We start from the raw sequence: 15,118 nt of genomic DNA on the forward strand, positions 1-15,118 counted from the left end.
AGAAAAAATAATAATTACAGAAAGTTTAATACAAAGAATTGAAGGAAAGATTGATGCCGGGCCTATGACAAGACACGGAAGCGAAATAGATGGGGAGAAATCCTTCAGAATCTTCATCATGAGGGGAACGAGCATACCGGATCTCCGCGGCTAGGCTGAACCCCGGTTTACACCCTCGAGCCAGTGGAGCGCTTCCTGACCAGCAGCGTCATAAAGGGACTAGGCACTCTGACCTTGCCAAAGGTCAGGAACGGGGCCGCTGTTGGGTTTTCGAGTTTGAATTCGTAGTCTAGAAGAAGATGTGACAGGACCATTTTGATGACAACGGAGACATAGAAGCGTGCAGGGCTGGTCCGGAGGTTAGCACGTTGTCGCAGCCAAGTCCGAAATTCCGAGGAAGTTCGAGTAAAACTTACCATGCATGCTTTATTGAACCCCAGAAGGGGAACTCGTGACTTGGATGAGTGAACCGTGACTCTGACGCATCGCCTTGCTCGTCGACAAAACGGAATCCCTCGAATTCCTTACCATTGGGCCAGATTTTCTCGTCACGCATGAGGGCAAGCTGGGGTATGGCAATCCAATTTCCGGCTGGGATGTGGCAACCATCCTCCATCGTGTACGGTACCATGACTGTACGAGGTGCACTTACTGTTGTAGAGGTTAGATAATGGTTTTTTTCTACAGCCATACTGGAGATGGAGGAACTGAGGGTTGGCTTACCGATCGGGCCTGGACTTAGACGAGAAGTCTCTTTCATGAAACTGTCCAGGTAAGGCATCTCTCGGTTCATCGCGCCAAAAGAAAGATTCTCACATTCGAGAGCTTCTTGTCTGAGCTTGTCTGTGTACTCCCCATGCCTACATAGTCTGTGTATACAGAACTGAACAACCTGTGCCGCCGGATCTTCAGTATGGATGGTGACACACACGCGGGGGTTATATTAGCCTTGACCTACCATTGGCACTTGGAATGCGCTCGCAAATAACAGTCCAAGTGATATTTTGGCCACTTCTGCTGCATCTCGAAGTTTTGTTATTTCGGAAGCCCATTGTGCGACGTGGCCCCCAGCGTGCTTAAGGTCTGTTAGTTATGTTTTTCCCCTCTCCTCCTTATTGCCATGAGAGAGAGGGGGACCGTTCATACCTGTTTTTCTCTGCCAACCTCCTTATCTTCAAGAGCCTTCGTAGTATGCCACAACAAGAGGTCGTATACTTTGGTTCTCGTTACGCCCCAGCCCATGGCAATTGGCCCAATGAACCTACAGCAACCTAGTCAGTTATGTTTCGATATAGTTCAGGGGGTGATAACTAACGGTGTGAGGAAACTGGGCATCATATCTACGATGGGAAAAGCCCGGGCACAGCTCCAGAAAAAGTTCATCACATCGTCGTACACTTCAGGGCGGTTGGCTTTGTCCTCCGTCAGCTTCACTGTATGATAATAGACATGGAGAGATACCATACACACCTTGTTCTTCACCAACCAAAGGAAGGAGATTTACACTGGTAAAGATGCGAAGGAGTACTGGCATAAGCCTAACTTGTCTCCATTCATTCTTCTCGCAAGCCTCTGGTCATGGTATAATGTTTTAGCAAATTGTCCCGTATAGCTATCCTTCAAAGCCCCAACATACCGTTTGCTGGCGGAGACATCTCCAGAGCCATTGATTTCCTGACTCGTTCTCGAAGGGTATCACTCATCAAAGGAATATTTGAACGGAGCTTGTTCTTCAACACGCCAACCACAACACGAGAGACTTCGCTCTGTGTTCCCTTGTTCTCTATTTTTACTTGATGGGGTCCTAATATTGGCCCTGTGGACGCGAGCTACATATTTCTATTTAGCGGATTTCTTCAGCCACCACTGCAAAGAATCTAGGGCGACGTTACCTCATGCAGAGCTTGCTGAAGTGATAGAACATGTTCAGGTTCACGGTCGAGCTGCTTGAGGGTCTCTGTGTTGGAAACGAAAATAATCCAGCGATCTAGCATGGGAATCGCAAACGGTTTTCCGCCAGCCTGGAACGTATTAACCACTTGCTCTTTTAGTGACTCCAAAGGATCTCTTCATGGAAACACATACCGATTCGTACGCTTTTTCAAGGAGCGTTCCAGAATCAAATACCATATGCAATGCCGTCAAAAACCTTCCTAACGGCGTAGGGTATGCTGCAATAATGACGTTGGACTAAACGGTCACGTCAATATTAACACCATGAGTGTTACCGGTCCAATCTAGGTATGCATACCGGAGCCTTCCACCAGAACTTCCACAATATCTGCGCTGTCTGCCATGCCAAAAAGAGGTATACTACGTGATACCAGTGCCAGTTCCAACCTCGAGAGTCAACAGTCGAAGCCAGCTTCGAGAATGAGGGTAGTATTGGAATTGCCATTGTGACAATATGCTTGCTGGGTGGTTCTGTATGCATGGTGGGCGGGTTCAAAATCTATTCAACCACACGTTATCCCTGTGTCTCTCGCCGTTGTCTCTCCCTCTCTGCTAAACTGTCTCTTCTCACCACATGGATACCATCGCTCTTATCAATGGACCAAGACACAGCGGGACGCTGAACTGGCCCCTCCAGCATCCCACCCCTGGCTAGCCTTGGCCAGCCCGCCTTTGTTCTGGCAGTGTCTTAGCTTGCGTGACTTTTGGGGCCCGACGATATGGGGAAAGCTGAGTGGTGGACAAGAGCTGGGCGTATCCGAGGTCTTCATATGCCTATTTCGAGAAACAGTATGCATACATACACCATACTTACGACATGCATATCATCCACAGCAAGGCAAAGGCCATTCAGCCTCCTCCATGCTGATCATGTCCGTGGCCAGGTCCATGGAGCGTATGGGCTTGGGGGCTGAGTTTTAAGGAAAAAGGAGAGGCGGGTAGCAAGGAGAGCAGATCATGGCTGTGGTGGGCTTCGTAAAACGTAAAGTGTATTGAGCGACAGAAATACATTCAATCAGGGAGTTCGGCCCGGTCTACCTTAATTCCAAATATAAGCGGACCAATTTCTGGCGTAGAATCGCCTGGAACAGAGCTCTGCAATATCCACCGCTCTCCACGGCGAGTACGATTTTCTTGCACTAGAGGAAACCGACGAAATTTAAAATCCTTCACGCACATACGGAGTGCATGTGGAACACCTGGAGGGCAATACAGGGTGTTGTTCAGGTGCAGATGCGAAAATACCACGCCTTGATCCTGGTCGATATGTGAGAGATCAGCCGCAGTGGCAGGGATCATTGCTGTGCCGCTGGCAATGGCTGACTTTTCGACCGCTCCGCATGGGCATCGTGTTAGACGGATGGCCCCCAACGGACCAGCAGGCGCCCAGTAATCTTCAGGAAACGAACATGGCCCCCCTCACCATGCAGTACATGTGGCAGGCAGAAGAAGAAACGAAACCCTGGTACAGCGGCAACCAGGCCTGATTGTGGGTTCTCACAGCCTCGCAGTCCTCCGGGTTGTCCTGATATACATAAGGTGCTTGCGCAGCCTTGCTGGAGGGCAATATTCTCAATATTAACGTCGAAGCGCCCGGCTTGTTGGTAAGGCCTCTTTTTTCAATTTTACAAATCCTTCTGCGATCTTTTGGCATGATCGAAAGCTGCGCTCAGCAACATCGAGACCTCGGATCGAACTAGTTAGCAAGCTAGCGGCGATGTCTAAAACTCCAGACGCCAGTGCTCTCAAGAGCATTCCGCCAGAGCTTCTGTCGACTATCCCAGGCGGTAAACCACCACCTGGGGTCACGCCGAATTTCGATGACCCAGTGTCTCAAGTACCGGTCATTGTAGGAGTAGGGACAGCGTTCCTGGCTATGGCCTGCTTCTGCTTCTTCATTCGCATGTACACTCGACTCGCCATCTCGAAAACATGGAAGTGGGATGACTGTAAGTAGACTCCAGCGGTGGTAGATGGTTAAGCGTGAACGCCAGGCTGACTGCTTTTTCATAAGTGACAATATCCATAGGATTTGTGAGCCGCCACGATCATGCCCTCTGTCAATAAAATAGGCCTAACAATAAAATATAGCTATTCAGTCTCATATATTATGCGGCGACGCTAAATGGTAAGTGACGTCGAATTCCTGTTCAACGTTTTCTCGTCCCAGACTAACCCCTATAAAGGTTGTATTAATGGAATCGCCGGAAGACACGAGTGGGAGGTGCACCTCGATAAGCTCCTTGGAAATGCCCATCTCTATGTATGTATTAAGTCCCTAGGTTCGTTAGTTTGACAACTTGCTGATAACTAGAGCAGCAAAGCTACATCACAGTTATCACAGCAACGCCAGCCCTAGGACTGATCAAACTCAGCCTTTTCATTCAATACTACCTCTTATTCAAAGTAAGGAGGTATGTAAGAATTAGCGTATATGTGGGGGCAACACTATCCGGCCTTTTCTATATCGCTACCTCGATCTCGTCTTTCGTGCTGAGCAGTCCATGGCCGGGAGAGTCTATCCTCGACTGTATCCTCTCATGGCACTATCTCAAGTTCGCCGAGTTCTCCATTCCTACCGGCATCATTGGTTCGCTGGTCGACGTTGTCCTATTTATACTCCCAATGCCCGCTGTATGGCAGCTGCAGCTGTCAACTGCGAAGAAGATTGGTATCATACTAGTGTTCATGACTGGTGGCCTGTAAGTCATCTCCGGGCAAGCCACTATAGGCTTCGCAGGACCTTTTTTTTTCTGACATATTCTTAGTGCCGTGGCAGCTTCGGGTGTGAACCTTTATTATCGTGTCCTGCTCCAAAACGATGTAAGCGATGCATCATGGAAAGTCGGATACGTTTTGCTCTGGACGTAAGGCAGCCAGCTATATAACCGAAATTTTGCTTCTGTATCCATATCTAACAAAAACATATAGGGAGATCGAGATGTTTGCTGGCATCACAGCTTCCAGTATGCCTGCAGTTAGGCAATTTTTCTCTTCGCGTACCGGCCTCTTCTCCAAGAACTCACGTCCTTCTTTCACCCCCACAATTAGCATGATAAATCGCTCCAAGCGGTCTGGCCATGAAGAACTCATCAACCAGAAAGACATGGCCTTCCGGCAATGGGGGTATCCCGTTAAAAATGACGAGGAGAGCCTCAACAGGTCAGAGGAAAGCCAGAGTAGCCCCAGACTGAACGGGGCATCTCCCCAACCTCAGAACCTATCACGATGAAAAAAGTCAAAGGAATGAATAATGCTTTAATAAACACTCCCTTTTGTATATAGTATGAGACCCCTTTTCACGACCTGCAATGTACATAAACGATATATCAACTGGCGTTTCTTCTTTTTTGCTTTTGTGGTAGTAGAATTGGACGTCCTGTTTAGGTTTAGTGCATTGCTGACGTAAGACGATCAACTTTCGCGCTTTATCAAAAAAGCTTCGAGCTTCCTTCAAGTCCTCCGGGCAAACAAGAACCACTGCTTATATTTAACAATGGACGGGATAACAGACAGTAACTATGGGTCTATAGAACCTCCGCAGCCTCCCCCAGAGCCCGTCGAACGGCCTCCGACTCCTCCACCTCCTCCTCCTGCCGACCATAGCTTGCCTCCGCCGCCGCCAGATATCCCGGCTCCTCCTCCACCCCCAGATTCTCTTGTTCCTCCCCCCCCTCCCCCTTCAGAGCCCAAGAAAAAGAAAGGATGGGGAACTACAAAAGCGGCGACTCCTCTAAGTGTTGAGGAATTGCTGCGGAAGAAAAAAGAAGCAGACGAGGCAGCTTCAAAGGTATGTTAATCCGTCGAATCTTCTTTACCAGCATAGCGCATTACGTGCCTCTTCTTCCTCCTCTTGTTTAACATCCATGTAGGGATGATCTGTAGGACAAGTTACTAACATATATTCCTGTGAATAGCCAAAATTCCTTAGTAAAGCACAGAGGGAGAAGATTGCGCTCGAAAAACGAATGAAAGAAGTGGACAGCGTTCGCCGTGCGAAGTCAGCAGCCAATGGTAATTCTGGGTCGGATTCAAGAACTCCAGATATAGAGACAAATGGGTTCTCTTCAGCTTCTGCTTCTCGGACTGGTGAGACTGGTAGGAATGATGGTTCGAGGCACATCCCTACAGGTCCCCGTGCGTTGAGACACGATGCACCGACTGGACCGGCTTCCATGAGATCAAATCAGAAGGGTAATGATAAAAATTCACAGAGTTCTTCGGCATCTGCTTCTGGAAACAAAGGGGAGAAACGGGCCTTACCAGAAGATGCCCAGGCACAGCTCATTCGACAGAGATATATGGGAGCAGACCAGAGATCTAGCTTTTCGGCGAAGAAGAAACGGCGGCGAACTACCGAAAGGAAATTCAATTTTGAATGGAATGCGGAAGAAGACACTAGCCCTGACTACAACCCACTATACCAGAATCGCTCTGAGGCAAACTTTTTCGGTCGTGGTAGGCTAGCTGGTTTTGCAGATGAAGTGGTAGATGACTCCGTGAGAAAGTATGCAAAGGCTTTGGAGGACAGGGACCTTGAAGCTGGAAGTGTCCGAGCAAGAGAGATATTGGAGATGGAAAGACGAAGAAAGGAAGAGAGTGGAAGAAATGCTATTGATGCCCATTGGAGTGAGAAGAAGTTGGAACACATGCGAGAAAGAGATTGGCGAATATTCAAAGAAGACTTCAACATCAGCACAAAGGGTGGTGGTTTGCCAAACCCGATGCGTTCGTGGTCTGAATCGGGCCTTCCCAAGAGGCTTCTTGAAATTATTGACTCTGTCGGGTACAAGGACCCATCGCCTATCCAGAGAGTCTCTATACCAATTGCGTTGCAGAACAGGGATCTCATCGGTGTTGCTGTCACCGGTTCGGGTAAAACAGCAGCATTCCTACTACCACTGCTTGTTTACATCTCCTCGCTCCCACGACTAGACGAGTTTGAATGGCGACGGAATGATGGCCCCTACGCCATTATTTTAGCACCCACTCGTGAACTTGCCCAGCAGATCGAAATAGAAGCTATGAAATTTGCTGCACCGCTTAACTTCAACGTTGTCAGTATTGTGGGTGGTCACTCGCTTGAAGAGCAGGCATATAATCTACGCAACGGAGCCGAAATCATCATTGCTACCCCGGGTCGGTTGGTCGATTGTATTGAGAGACGAATACTCGTCCTCAGTCAATGCTGCTATGTCATTATGGATGAAGCAGATAGGATGATTGATCTTGGCTTTGAGGAACCTGTGAATAAAATTCTTGATGCACTTCCGGTATCAAATGAGAAACCTGATACCGAAGAGGCAGAGAACGCCCAGGCAATGAGCCAACATATTGGCGGCAAGGACCGATATAGACAGACAATGATGTACACTGCCACCATGCCTTCAGCTGTTGAACGGATAGCAAGGAAATACCTCCGTCGTCCCGCAATAGTTACGATAGGTAACATTGGCGAAGCAGTTGATACCGTTGAGCAGCGGGTTGAATTCGTCGCAGGAGAAGACAAGCGTAAGAAACGTCTTGCGGAAATTCTCACTTCACGTGAATACCGTCCTCCGATCATTGTATTCGTCAACATCAAACGAAACTGTGATGCTGTCGCGCGAGATATTAAACACATGGGCTTCTCGGCTGTCACATTGCACGGTTCTAAGACTCAGGAGCAGAGAGAAGCGGCTCTCGCATCCGTACGTAACGGATCGACGGATGTTTTGGTTGCCACGGATCTTGCTGGTCGTGGTATAGATGTTCCAGACGTCAGTTTGGTGGTTAACTTCAATATGGCCACGAATATTGAAAGTTATACCCATCGTATTGGACGAACTGGACGTGCAGGGAAGAGTGGTGTTGCAATCACATTCCTTGGTAGTGAAGATAATGATGTCCTGTATGCTGATTTCCCAACATTCCTCTTATTGATTCTGGTTCTTAATTACTAACTTTTGTCTGCAGTTATGATCTGAAACAGATGCTTATGAAGTCGTCTATATCAAGAGTACCAGAGGAACTACGCAAGCATGAAGCTGCTCAATCTAAACCGATTAGAGGGATGGGTGCAGCAGGCCAGAAGAAAATTGAAGAGAGCTCTGGGTTTGCCGGCAAGGGTGGCGGTAGTGGATGGTAAATAACCATGTGTAAGATACGATATATATGATCTAAAGAAGTGAAGATTTTTCATTGAGGCGCAGCGTCTACGACTTTAAAGGAGGGTGGCTTCTCTCGAAATATATCTATATACACCCTAACCTTTGGGCTACGATGCGGTAACCATAGATAGGTTCCGTCATGCATAACATAAGGACAATGTCCTAACGAATGTAAGATTGATCGTTTGTCAACCTATAGGAAGACTCTCATGGCCAGGGTATCCGTTCTGCCGAGAGCTTTAAAATATGCATCTCACAGAAAGATACGTTATTTAATAGTTGATTTAGGCTTTGAATCCGTTCGTCTTGAGCCAGCTCTCCACATCCCCACGGTCACGCGACAGCCAGCCAGCCTTAGCGCGAATGGAGTCAAGACTTTGCTCCAGGGATCGGTCGTAGCCCTATACATGTGCTGGTTAGCAGAAAGTCAACTAATAACATTAGATGAGTTTTTTTTTAAAAAAAAGTATCTTACCTTGTGGTCCTTGTCTTTGAAGAACTCCTCTACTTCCTTCAGCTGCGACTCGGTAGACAAGCTAGCGCAGGCGATCTGAATAACAGATCCCAGCATGGAAAAGGCAGGAGGGAGCCTCTTAGTCAAGGGCTCCCAGTTGACCTGCAACCACTTCCAACGTGCTAGTATACCAGCGGAGTGGGAGCGAAGGCCGGACATGGGCATGTAGATATCCTGGATTCTGACTTCTTCGGAAAGAGTGAGGTCGAGAGTCTTCTGCACAATTTCTGGCTTCTCGCAGGAACCAAGGCAGCGGAGAGCGGTGTTCTTTTCGGCAGAGGTGGGTGCGTTCTTGTATCTGTCAAAGACAGTCTGCCATTCCTTCTCGCCACCGTTTCGGAGGGCAATGTCGAAGACGCTTCCACGGATATTGGGGTGGATAGCATCGTAGTCACCCTCAGAGAATTTCTTGAACATGTCGGTGGCAGCAGCAACGACTTTCTCGTCGCCTGCAGAGCCAGCAGCACTGAACATGAGAGCCTTATACTGCTGCAGAACATGACCGTCATTGTCGCTGAATGTCCAACCGAGTTCGTGAGCCTTTTGGCTGACCAAATTGCGCTGGAATGTCTTCAGGGCGTTCTTGGTCTCCTCATCTTCAAACATCCAGGCACCGCGGATAGAACCGAGGCGAGTGAGAATCTCATTCCATACAACGAATTCGTTCTCTTGATCAAATGCCTTAAGGAGAGACAAGCTGCCGGAGGTCTTCTGGTAGCCAGAAGCGGCAAGGACACCGGCATCGGCAATCATACCAGCCTTGTCTTCGACAGTAAGGCGACCGGCTTTGGCGTCCTCTCCAAGCTTCTCCAGGCGCTCGGGAGTGTAACATGTTCTAAAGAGAGACGAGTGGTCTGCGTTGAGTTTGTAGAAGTCGAGGTTAACCTTGATCTCTTCGGATCGCTGTGAAAGGACAGCAGACTGATCAATGCCATCAGAGCCCTTCAGAGCCAGGACGACGGGGTAAAGAGTCTTGTCATCCTCGGCCTTGACGTCTCCAGTTCGAAGGAAACGGTTCTGCTGGACCGTGATGCTGCTGTTTTCCTTGTTCTCCTTTACTGTAAGAACAGGGAAACCAACCTGCTTAGTCCAGATATCCATAACCTTGTCGATAGGCTTACCGCTGGCTTCACTGAGGGCAGCCCATAGATCACTAGTGGTGGTGTTTCCATAGGCGTGCTTCTTGATATATGCCTTTACACCCTCCAAGAACTTTTCCTCGCCCATGTATTTGGAGATCATTCGAAGGACAGCAGAGCCCTTGGAGTAGGAGATAGCGTCAAAGATCTGAGTGATTTCATCGGCACGTTTTACAGGTACCTCGATAGGGTGGCTGCTTCTAAGGGAATCAAGAGACAAAGCTTGTTGAAGGTTGTCGATAACGTAGGTCTGCCAGACATTCCACTCTGGATAGAAGACATTGCACGAGTACCACGACATCCACGTGGCGAAGCCCTCGTTGAGCCAGAGGCCATCCCAGAAGTCCATGGTGACCAGGTTTCCGAACCACTGGTGAGCGAGCTCGTGTTGCACAGTTTCGGCGATGCGCTCCTTGGTAGCAGCACCGGTGGTCTTTTCGTCGTACAGAACGTCGACGATTCTGTAAGTGACCAGACCCCAGTTCTCCATAGCACCGGCAGCAAAGTCGGGCACGGCAACCATATCCATCTTGGGCAACGGGTACTCGTTGTTAAAGGCCTTCTCATAGAAGGCCAGGGTCTTGGCAGCAAGGTCGAGTGAGAACCTTCCGTGCTCGATGTTCTGGTCTGGGGTAGCGTACACTCTAATTGGCACCCTGAAGGCCTTTGTCTCAATATAGTTGAGGTGGCCAACAATGAAAGCCACAAGGTAAGTTGACATAAGTGGGGACTTGTTGAACTTAACAGCCTTTCGAGGATGGCTGACCATGGTGGATTTGACTTCAGTCTCTGAAGCCACGTCCATGTTGCTCAGACAGGTCATGTCTTTGTCTGCAATGAGAGTGACAGTGTACTCTGCCTTGAGAGAGGGTTCGTCGAAGCAAGGAAAGGCGCGTCTGCAGTCTGTAGGCTCCATCTGGGAGGAGGCCATGTACTTTTGGTTGCCATTGGCATCCTTGTAAGAGCATTTGTAGAAACCCGCCATGTTGTCATTCAGGGTGCCTGTGAACTTGAGGTTCAACATGGCCTTGGAGCCAGCAGCAATCTTCTGTCCAAGGGTGATAGTAGCAGTCTGCTTGTCCTTGTCATAGCTAACTGGAGAGGAGGTAGCAATTTCTGTTCCATTGGTCTCAAGAGCAGCAGTATCAATAGTGATGTCAAGGGCATTCAGAGTGATAGAGCTCGTCTCCTTCACAACGTCGAGGCTATCGGTCACCGTCTAGTTAGCATAACAGTCTTGCATTTCATAAAACGGACAACACGGATAGCCATACTCAATCTGAACAGAGCCCTGGAAGGAGAAGTCCTCGAAGTTGGGCTCCAGCGTCAAGTCATAGTGCAGCGGCTTCACGTTGTCCGGGAGGATCTCGCGACCCTGAGCGGCCACGGGCATGGAACCCGCGGCGCAGTCGTCACCTCGCCTTGCATGACACATTCTCCTATACGAGCAGAATCGCTTGAACTGACGAGGAAGACGAGCAGAAGGGGAGGAAGTTGTAGATGTCAAGGAGAAAGGAAGAAAAGAGGTAGCAGAAGTAGCAGAAGTTGGCGGGGTGAAAGACGATGGCGGGCGGGGGGAGGTCGCGGGCCTGATTGGGCGCACGAAGCTTCGGCGGAAAGGCTGAGTAATACCGAAAGAGAGCGACGGCGACGGCGACAGCGACAGGAGAGATATAGCAGAGAGAGATGATGATGATGATAGAGACGAGGCAGCCGGAGCAGCAGAGAGAGACGGCGCTGACGGTCGAAGGAGAGAAGGGCCTCTGCGAAGGCCAGCGGCACGAGACAGCATCCTGCCGGCGGGCATGGCCAGGGAGATGGAGAAAGGACAGGCCGGGATGCACGGGGGAGCTCAGTAGCTACCGGTAGACAGGCTATCGGGAGCTTTCATGCATGCAAAAAGACGCCCGTCTTGAGACTGTTGCAGTTTATATATATATAGAGGTCTTCCTATATATCAAAAACCAGCCATATATGTCCAGACAGCGAGAGTTCACAGCCCAATTGACCAAAACGGAGTGACGGATTGAACCAGGAGAAACGAGCGGCGGAAGATCAAAATGCACAAGCAAGCCCCGTCCTTGCTTCCTTGCTCCTCGCGCAGAGAATCAGCTCCATCAAGCTGTCGCCGTCTTCGTCTTCGTCTTCTCTGCGTCTTCAGCTTCGGCTTTTTTTTTTTCTCCTGCAGGAGAAAATCTCGAGCTTCCGACCAATCAGCGGCGGCGACCTCGTTCTTCTCACCTGGATGTCTTGGCGTGTTTTGCTTCTTTTTCTAATTGGTATTTTTTTTTTTTTTAATTTTATTTTTTTCTCTCTCTTTTCTCTCCTTCTCATCAACGCAAAGGAAGGGCCGTCTTTTTGATATAGACCAGCTGCGAGCCTGCAATCGCAGCCGTCTATCGCCCTTCAATGCCAGATTACTCCTCCCGCTAGTTTGAGGGGATCGGTTCGCGGCTTTCCAGGCTGCTCCAAGTGAACTGTTTCTCCATAGAATAGTCGGCACATCTCTTTTGCCATTACTGGATTTTGACCAGCTGTGCTGTATTAAATAAAATGAATGGACTCTTGTATAAAGGAGAGAGTATACACGGTAGGTGTCAGGAGGATAATACAACTCGCTACGATTCCCCTACATGACACTCATCACATAGTTCAACGGGAGGAAGGGATATCAAGCTCCCAACGGCGGGCTGGGAGGGACAGGTTTTCTTCTAACCAAAATGGCTTTCTTTCCTCTTCTCATCTGGCGCACTGGGCCCTGCCGAAGGTATCCTTACTGCCACCATCCTAGTTGCTCCATTCTCCTCCTCAAAGGAGTGCTCGGCAATCTCATATACCTTCATACAAGGTAGCAGCTTTGCCCATATCACCCAGTATACCGCGCCAATCACAAAGACACTCAGACCGGCCACACAGTGCGAGTAGTACGGAAGGTAAGCATATATATTGTCCTTGGGATTTGGCGGTGGGAGGAATGGTGCAACGGTGAGATAGATATTGGATACCAGGAAAAATCCGGTAACTGGCAATGTTGCTCGAATACCCGGAGCCCAACTAGGATACTTTGACGGCCGAAGGTATATATGCATCAGTCCTGCAGCTACCAGGACGTTTACCACTGACAACGGGTACGAAATCATGCTATTTCACCATTTTTTTAGCCAATATTCAATTCAACACTGTCATGGGATACCCACTTGAGAAGAAAGATATATGCATCTCCAGGTGGTGGTGCGAGCATAACTACGGCTGAGATGATATAATGTTCCAGCAGACCGGCAGCTGGAGAGTTAAACGGGCGTTTACTCGCCCAGAACTTGGACAGTGGGAGGACCCCTTCCTCGCCGAGTGCCTGGACAACTAAACCACTTAGTTAGAAAGGAGTACGGAAGATGAATAAAACACATTGAGCTTACTTCTTCCTTGAGAGAATAGCACTGCCATCACGTTGCCAAAGGCCGAGAGCGCAATAAATATGGACAGAACCCTCTCTGCCTTCGGCCCAAAAATGTTGCGAAAAAAGGAGGCTGCCAGAATACGTCCAGAGCCCAGGATGTCTTCCTTTGGCACAACCGCGAAATATGCAATATTAACCAGCAGATAGAGGATTCCAACCAACGTAACTCCTATAGGAGCTGCGATCTTTAATGTTCGAATGGGGTTTCGAGTCTCGCTGAGTGACTATAAGTTTATGTCAGAGAAGCTATTCCTGGCATATTCCCAGCAAGTTTACTCACATAGTTTGCATTTGAATAACCAACATATGACCAGATAACGCTGTACAAGGCAGTCACCATGCCGTATACGCTTGGGCGACTGTCTCCCCAGGTGTTCGAAAAGTTATTCGGGGCGTTCCCCGGTGTACCTCTTGCAAGTCCCACTGCTCCGCTGACAATGATAACCAGAATCACAACCAGCTTTAGCAAGCCAAGTGTATTTTGCAGACGAAGACCCCATTTCATCTCGACGGTATGGACAAGGAATGCTACCGTTATGCACCCAAACCCAATACCCCGTTGATTCCACCGGTTCACTTCCACGCCCGCAGCATGCAGAACGTATTCCCCAAATACTACACTATTTCCAGCAGCCCATCCGAGGAATAATGCATACGAAGCATAAATCGCTGTTGCAAGGAACTTGGGTTTCCGATAGACATACTCCAGATAATTTTTCTCTCCGCCGTTTCTGTGTTAATATAAGTCAGCAACCAGATAGGCATCGGCATTTTAAACAGACACAAAAGGGGGTATAGTTAACTCCCAAACCTTGGAATCGCGGTGCCAAATTCAAGGTACACCGCCGTGCCAGCCATTGCAATTAACATCCCAATAATCCAAACCACCAAAGACATGCCAACGCTACCCGTCTGGGCCAGGATCGCACTAGGCGTGGCGAATATCCCTGTTCCAATGATTCGATTAAATATAAGGAACGTTGCACTGACAATACCAATCTGCCTTCCTTTAGCGATCACGACCGTATCAACGTCAGTGTTATTTTCGCTGGCACCACAGTCTCCGCCGCCGAACTCAGAACATGTACTCTTGCCAACTATATACCTTCATATTAGCCTCAGTCTCCATTCGATAAAGCATTATTGTCGATGTCCACAAACTCACAAGAAGGTATAGTAAGATCCATTGGGGGAAGATTGATATCCCCGAAAGATAATCTTCCATAGTCCTCCGAGGCCTTGTGCGATGGTAGTTCTGTCACTGAATTGCTCAGCGTCTTGGAGGACGCCCCTTCGGAAGTGGAATCGCTTGAACCCGCCATGACGTTGAAGCAGATGAAGCTGAACACCGACAGACGGCCCCCAGAGATAACAAACGTATGTATACAACAGTGTATGGATATACGATAAAGCTATCCTCTGAATATTGCGGAGCAAAGGCAGTCTTTGCAGTGTTTAGGGCCTTTGAGTCTTCCAATGCGGTTAAAAATGCAACATTGACATTACATAGGAAGGCAACACCCGTGGCTGGCGATATCCCAAAATCTGAATTTATGATCGTAAAACATATCAATCGGTTTGTCTACGTGAATATAAAGGGGTAAGAGATGAAAAGATTCATAGATTTGTTTGAAGTACATGTATGTAATATTTTTATATTAACCTATGGCCCTCCATAGTAAGTTAAATGCACATCAAAACTGGATCTTAAAAAGAGAAGAATAAAAAAAAATGGAGAGACAGCAAGAAGAAACAAGGAAGGCAGAAGGCAGAAATCGAAGCCAGGCCCCAAATCTTAAAAGACCACTCCAGACGCGGCTCCCAATGAAGATAAAAAAAAAATATGAAATAAATGAAATAAATATGCCACCTTCATTAACTTCCGTAGCCAAGATTGACTTCATGC

The 15,118-nt window shown here is 48.5% G+C and overlaps 7 protein-coding genes across 7 annotated transcripts; 2 read left to right on the forward strand and 5 right to left on the reverse strand.

Annotated features, from left to right (window-relative positions):
- Positions 1 to 167: 167 nt before the first annotated feature.
- On the reverse strand, positions 168 to 793 carry ARB_00354 (cytochrome P450, putative; the record flags this gene model as incomplete). Its single annotated transcript, XM_003013490.1, has 2 exons — positions 168 to 348; positions 417 to 793. 2 exons carry the CDS (start codon positions 791 to 793, stop codon positions 168 to 170), a joined length of 558 nt encoding a protein of 185 aa, XP_003013536.1.
- A 606-nt stretch (positions 794 to 1,399) lies between these two features.
- On the reverse strand, positions 1,400 to 2,434 carry ARB_00355 (uncharacterized protein; the record flags this gene model as incomplete). Its single annotated transcript, XM_003013491.1, has 5 exons — positions 1,400 to 1,572; positions 1,637 to 1,766; positions 1,893 to 2,021; positions 2,086 to 2,190; positions 2,252 to 2,434. The coding sequence occupies 5 exons, from the start codon at positions 2,432 to 2,434 to the stop codon at positions 1,400 to 1,402; spliced, it is 720 nt and encodes a 239-aa protein (XP_003013537.1).
- A 1,236-nt stretch (positions 2,435 to 3,670) lies between these two features.
- Positions 3,671 to 5,185, forward strand: ARB_00356 (uncharacterized protein; the record flags this gene model as incomplete). The annotated part of the gene is made up of 6 exons (XM_003013492.1): positions 3,671 to 3,902; positions 4,045 to 4,081; positions 4,278 to 4,367; positions 4,455 to 4,655; positions 4,722 to 4,820; positions 4,885 to 5,185. 6 exons carry the CDS (start codon positions 3,671 to 3,673, stop codon positions 5,183 to 5,185), a joined length of 960 nt encoding a protein of 319 aa, XP_003013538.1.
- A 264-nt stretch (positions 5,186 to 5,449) lies between these two features.
- ARB_00357 (uncharacterized protein) lies at positions 5,450 to 8,080 on the forward strand (the record flags this gene model as incomplete). Its single annotated transcript, XM_003013493.1, has 3 exons — positions 5,450 to 5,743; positions 5,871 to 7,843; positions 7,909 to 8,080. The coding sequence occupies 3 exons, from the start codon at positions 5,450 to 5,452 to the stop codon at positions 8,078 to 8,080; spliced, it is 2,439 nt and encodes an 812-aa protein (XP_003013539.1).
- Positions 8,081 to 8,386: 306 nt separating this feature from the next.
- On the reverse strand, positions 8,387 to 11,547 carry ARB_00358 (uncharacterized protein; the record flags this gene model as incomplete). Its single annotated transcript, XM_003013494.1, has 3 exons — positions 8,387 to 8,503; positions 8,578 to 10,960; positions 11,030 to 11,547. The coding sequence occupies 3 exons, from the start codon at positions 11,545 to 11,547 to the stop codon at positions 8,387 to 8,389; spliced, it is 3,018 nt and encodes a 1,005-aa protein (XP_003013540.1).
- A 919-nt stretch (positions 11,548 to 12,466) lies between these two features.
- On the reverse strand, positions 12,467 to 12,844 carry ARB_00359 (uncharacterized protein; the record flags this gene model as incomplete). Its single annotated transcript, XM_003013495.1, has 1 exon — positions 12,467 to 12,844. One exon carries the CDS (start codon positions 12,842 to 12,844, stop codon positions 12,467 to 12,469), a length of 378 nt encoding a protein of 125 aa, XP_003013541.1.
- A 68-nt stretch (positions 12,845 to 12,912) lies between these two features.
- Positions 12,913 to 14,534, reverse strand: ARB_00360 (uncharacterized protein; the record flags this gene model as incomplete). The annotated part of the gene is made up of 5 exons (XM_003013496.1): positions 12,913 to 13,115; positions 13,172 to 13,436; positions 13,493 to 13,943; positions 14,024 to 14,309; positions 14,378 to 14,534. 5 exons carry the CDS (start codon positions 14,532 to 14,534, stop codon positions 12,913 to 12,915), a joined length of 1,362 nt encoding a protein of 453 aa, XP_003013542.1.
- Positions 14,535 to 15,118: the final 584 nt, after the last annotated feature.

This window comes from Trichophyton benhamiae (genome assembly GCF_000151125.1).
Source record: "Trichophyton benhamiae CBS 112371 chromosome Unknown contig00070.0, whole genome shotgun sequence".
In the NCBI taxonomy this organism is placed as follows: Eukaryota; Fungi; Ascomycota; class Eurotiomycetes; order Onygenales; family Arthrodermataceae; genus Trichophyton; species Trichophyton benhamiae.